General features: G+C 39.2%; 1 protein-coding gene across 1 annotated transcript in view; it reads left to right on the top strand.

The window, feature by feature from the left end:
* LOC107713743 (nuclear pore membrane glycoprotein 210-like) overlaps positions 1 to 4,217 on the top strand; it is a 43,892-nt gene that overhangs the window by 6,320 nt on the left and 33,355 nt on the right. The window contains exons 5-12 of the mRNA XM_016519351.1: positions 1,443 to 1,593; positions 1,719 to 1,851; positions 2,222 to 2,380; positions 2,549 to 2,617; positions 2,740 to 2,846; positions 3,466 to 3,606; positions 3,724 to 3,861; positions 3,990 to 4,145. Coding sequence (XP_016374837.1) covers positions 1,443 to 1,593; positions 1,719 to 1,851; positions 2,222 to 2,380; positions 2,549 to 2,617; positions 2,740 to 2,846; positions 3,466 to 3,606; positions 3,724 to 3,861; positions 3,990 to 4,145 — 1,054 coding nt within the window. The remainder of the gene's footprint in view (positions 1 to 1,442; positions 1,594 to 1,718; positions 1,852 to 2,221; positions 2,381 to 2,548; positions 2,618 to 2,739; positions 2,847 to 3,465; positions 3,607 to 3,723; positions 3,862 to 3,989; positions 4,146 to 4,217) is intronic.

Below are 4,217 nucleotides of genomic sequence, written 5' to 3'. Positions count from 1 at the left end.
ATATGTCTGTGCAAGCTTTGGAGGTGTTGATGGAAGCGATTTACTGGATTTATGCTTTGATAATCGTTCTGAATATTATCCAGATGTAGTTTTTGATAAAAATCTGATTTTCTCACCTTTTTACTCAAAATAATGAATTTATGAAACCTACCTATATTCAAGTGTTGATTAAAAAAGAATGCTTTAAGCTAGAATAAAACAGATTTTTATGTTTAAAAGTAGAGGCTCTGATTTTTATTTTGGTGTATTTGTTGAATATGAGATGTTAAAATATCCAAAGTTCGTTAAATTGTAGAAACTTGGTGGCGTGTCTGATTAAAACACTGGGAAAACACCAGTCCTTTGCTCTCTTTTATTCCATTGGATTGAAGAAGCATAAATCTTTAGCAATTCACATGACATGAAGTTCACAAAGTCACATGGAGCAGGACTACTAGGTTGGACATGATGAACAGGATGCATAGGATAAACAGGATGGTTTTAAGTCACTACAAACAATACAAAAGAGAAATCAAACTCATGCAATCAATTCATCAATAAACATCAATATTGTATTCAATCCAAATAGGGACTAAATATCTAAACAATTCAAATAAACAAATTCAAACTATACAATTGGCAAACAGACTTACTTAACGCATCCTAAGGGAAGGACTCAAAGAACATGGTTGGGTGTCCATTCAAACACCCACACCTCACCAATGCAAAAGGGACAAAGGAAGGAAGTAAGGTCTATTTATAGACCTTAACCAGGGGAATATGGGTAATGTAGTGCACCATATATGGAAATGCAGTTTACTAGGAATTGTGGGAGATGTAGTACAAAGAAAAAATAAGAAACATTAGAAACAAATGAGTCAAATTCACAACAGTATTGCATATTCAAATATTCATACAGCAAAATATACTTGAGTCTTTAAAGGTATAGTTCACTCAAAAATACAAATTCAGCAATTAAATCATAGTCCAAGGTTGTAAGACTTTGTTTTGTAGAACGCAAAAGAAGATATTTTGAAGAATGTTTCAAATTATTTTATCCACACACAAGTCAGTGGAGTACAAAACAACATTTTTCAAAATATTGTCTTTTTTATTAATGGAAGAAGGGAAGTCATGCAGGTTTGAACGACATGAGGGTGAGTAAACGAGGGATTCTTATTTTTTGGGTGAACTATCCTTTTAATTATTGATGAATGAAAACGAGGCTGTGAGGAATGCATAATACAGTCTGTTCAGTGCATTGTAATGTTCTGCTGATGCAGCATTTGAAGATGCATCTTTCCAAAAAAATAAATAAAATAAAACTGTTAAAATTAGCCAACCATAAGACAGTACAGCTATCCTTCACATCCTCATTTTTAGTTTTATATGGCATCTGCTATGCCTATGTTCTGTTCTGAGAAGCGTGAATGCTGGTGTAATGTTGAGCTGTCTGTCTGCAGGGTGCTGAGGTTTGCGGAGTCGGCGTACACGCCTCCTGCCTATATTTCTGAGATGGAGCGAGTGGGACATCAGGGAGATATCATCCTAGTTTCAGGAATCAAAACCGGCCATGCCAAGCTCAAAGCCAAAATACAAGAAGCAATCTACAAGGTTCATGCCAATTTTGCAATTGCTTTTACACTTCATCTGAATAGATGTTTGGCCATATTTTGCAAATGTTATGGCATAACTGTGAATGTTCTGCTGAATGTCTTTTTTGGTTGACTGTTTTTCAGGATGTTGGTGCTGCTGAAGTCAGATTGCTGATTCTGGAAAACATCCTTCTGAGTCCTGCATATGACGTTTATCTGCTTGCCGGCACCTCCATCAAATACAAAGTCCAGAAAATTCGGCAAGGAAAGATTACAGGTGAGATTGCATCAATTCAGCAATAAATCGTTTTCTTTATTGGTTATTACAGTGTGATTTATATAATCAGACGAAATTAACAAACTAAACAGGCTGTAATCCGCTGTCAAAAATGCTTTTCAGAATAAAATTAATAAAAGCATCTAAAATTATTTGAATTAAAGCTGCAGTACTGAACTCTGGCCTCTCTATTGCTCTATTGCCATTTAAACACTGTAGGAATGTGGATTGCTCTAGATTATCAATTGCTAATCGTTTCTGTTTATTGGGAATGAAGCGAATGGTCACAAAAGGTCTGCATGTGTTGGCCATGTTGGGTTTTAATCCAGTGGACGTGCTTTGTTTCTGAGCGTGTCCTCCTCTCTTTCAGAGCTGTCCATGCCCTGCGATCAGTACGAGCTTCTCCTTCAGAACAGAGTGGTGGCCCCTCACGGAAACCCAGATGCCCCTGTGGCAAACCTGGACCGGAGCAGCTCGACCGTGTTTGCGCTTCAGCAGGGACACACCAACATCGTGCTGGACCACAAGAGTATCCTTCACACCAGCGGCGAACTTACTGACCGTTCCCAGCTCTGAGATTCCACTCAACAACACCAGTCCTCATGAAGAGAGGGATGTTTCTGTAGCATGGGATGTTTATTTGCATCAGTCGCTTTGATAACTTTATTCTGAGGTTTCCTTCATTCTGAATGTCAAGGTCTCGGGATGCAGGGCGCTTCCCGACTTCCCAACAGCACCATCTATGTCGTGGAGCCTGGATACTTGGGTTTGTCTCTTCACTATCTTTGCATGAAGAAAGATTTCTCATTAAATGGAAATTAATAACACTTTGAGTGTAATTGATTGAAATAGTGTAATGAAAGGCTTTTTTATCGTCTCGTCTTCTAGCATTCAAGATTCATCCTGAGGATCGCTGGGTCCTTGAGACGGGGAGGAAATATGAGATCTTCATTGAAGTGTTTGATAAGTCAGGTCACAAGATTTACCTCTCTGATGTAAGTCAAGTTTGGATGTTTAAAATGATTATTTTCAGTGCCATGGAATTAAATGAATGCTCTTCTCGTATCATGCAGAGGTGTCTGAAAAGGTAGCCACGAGTTTCTAAATTACAGGGTTCAACTAAAAATGAAAATGGTCCTTATTTACTCGCCCTTATGATGAAGATGTTGAATGAAGATATTTGTACATTTCTGTCATCATTTTTGTCCATCCATTGGAAGTACAGTGCACAGTTTTATCATAGGTAGAAAATAAAATGGGTAAAATATTTCAATACAAGCATTTCATTCAAATGTGCAGTATGTCAAACATACTTTAACCCTTTAGTGGGAAAAAAGCAGCCCGCAGCAAGAGTTTAAAATCAGCCTAGTTCTCTGGGAAGATGTCTGTCATCCCAGACAACAGGCATCTGCCACCCGTCTCTCACAGACATGAAGCTCGTCAGGGTGGTTGGGAAGTGCACTCTAAACCATAAGTAATATATTACATTTATTTAAAAAAATGCCCACAGTGGTTTGGTTTCCTCAATGGCTACAACTTTTTTTTTTTAATGTAAATTGAATTCACATCTTGTGGTAGTGTTGTTTTTTTAATTAAAAACTCCTGTTTTCTCAGAATATCCGTATAGAAACCATGTTCCCTACAGAGTATTTTGAGGTCCTGCACTCGTCTGTTAATGGATCTTACCACCATGTGAAAGCTTTGAAGCGCGGTCAGACCATCATTGATGGCACGCTGGAAGCGGTTGTTGATCAAGTAGGGGTTTGTCTCCCGTTTAAGCATTTTGAATAATAATTCCTGGGATCTTCCCAGTGTTCAGTGTTGTTGGGTTGACGCTGTTGTGGTTTATTGTAACCTCATCTGTGTCTTCAGACAGGAAGTGTCCACACGCTCTCTGTTCCTGTGCGTAATGAGCAGGACGTGGAGATCTACGACCCCATCGTCCTCACTCCCGCCATCCTCACTTTCCCATGGCAGCCTAAAGAGGGAGCGTACCAGTACACCATCAAGGTGTCTGACACTGTTGTTTTCTTTCATCAAATATTAACGTCTAAACGCATGAGAGGAAATAACCTTTGAATCTAGTCTTCCGTGTGTGGTTGAATCTGTGCATTAATGTGATGTTGCCTCTGTTTCAGGTGACTGGAGGAAGTGGCAACTTCAGCTGGTCGTCCACTAACTCAGCAGTCGCCACGGTTACAGTGAAAGGCGTGATGACCACAGTCAGAGATGTTGGAGTCAGTGTGATTTACGCCCATGACATGAGAAACCCACTGCACTACGGAGACATGAAGGTGATGCCAGCAATCATGCTTGTACAAATGTGACCCTGGACCACAAAACCAGTCATAAGGGTCAATTTTTCA

This window comes from Sinocyclocheilus rhinocerous, unplaced genomic scaffold (assembly GCF_001515625.1).
Source record: "Sinocyclocheilus rhinocerous isolate Xijiao unplaced genomic scaffold, SAMN03320098_v1.1 scaffold569, whole genome shotgun sequence".
In the NCBI taxonomy this organism is placed as follows: domain Eukaryota; kingdom Metazoa; phylum Chordata; class Actinopteri; order Cypriniformes; family Cyprinidae; genus Sinocyclocheilus; species Sinocyclocheilus rhinocerous.
This window is presented reverse-complemented; position numbering and strand designations above follow the sequence as displayed.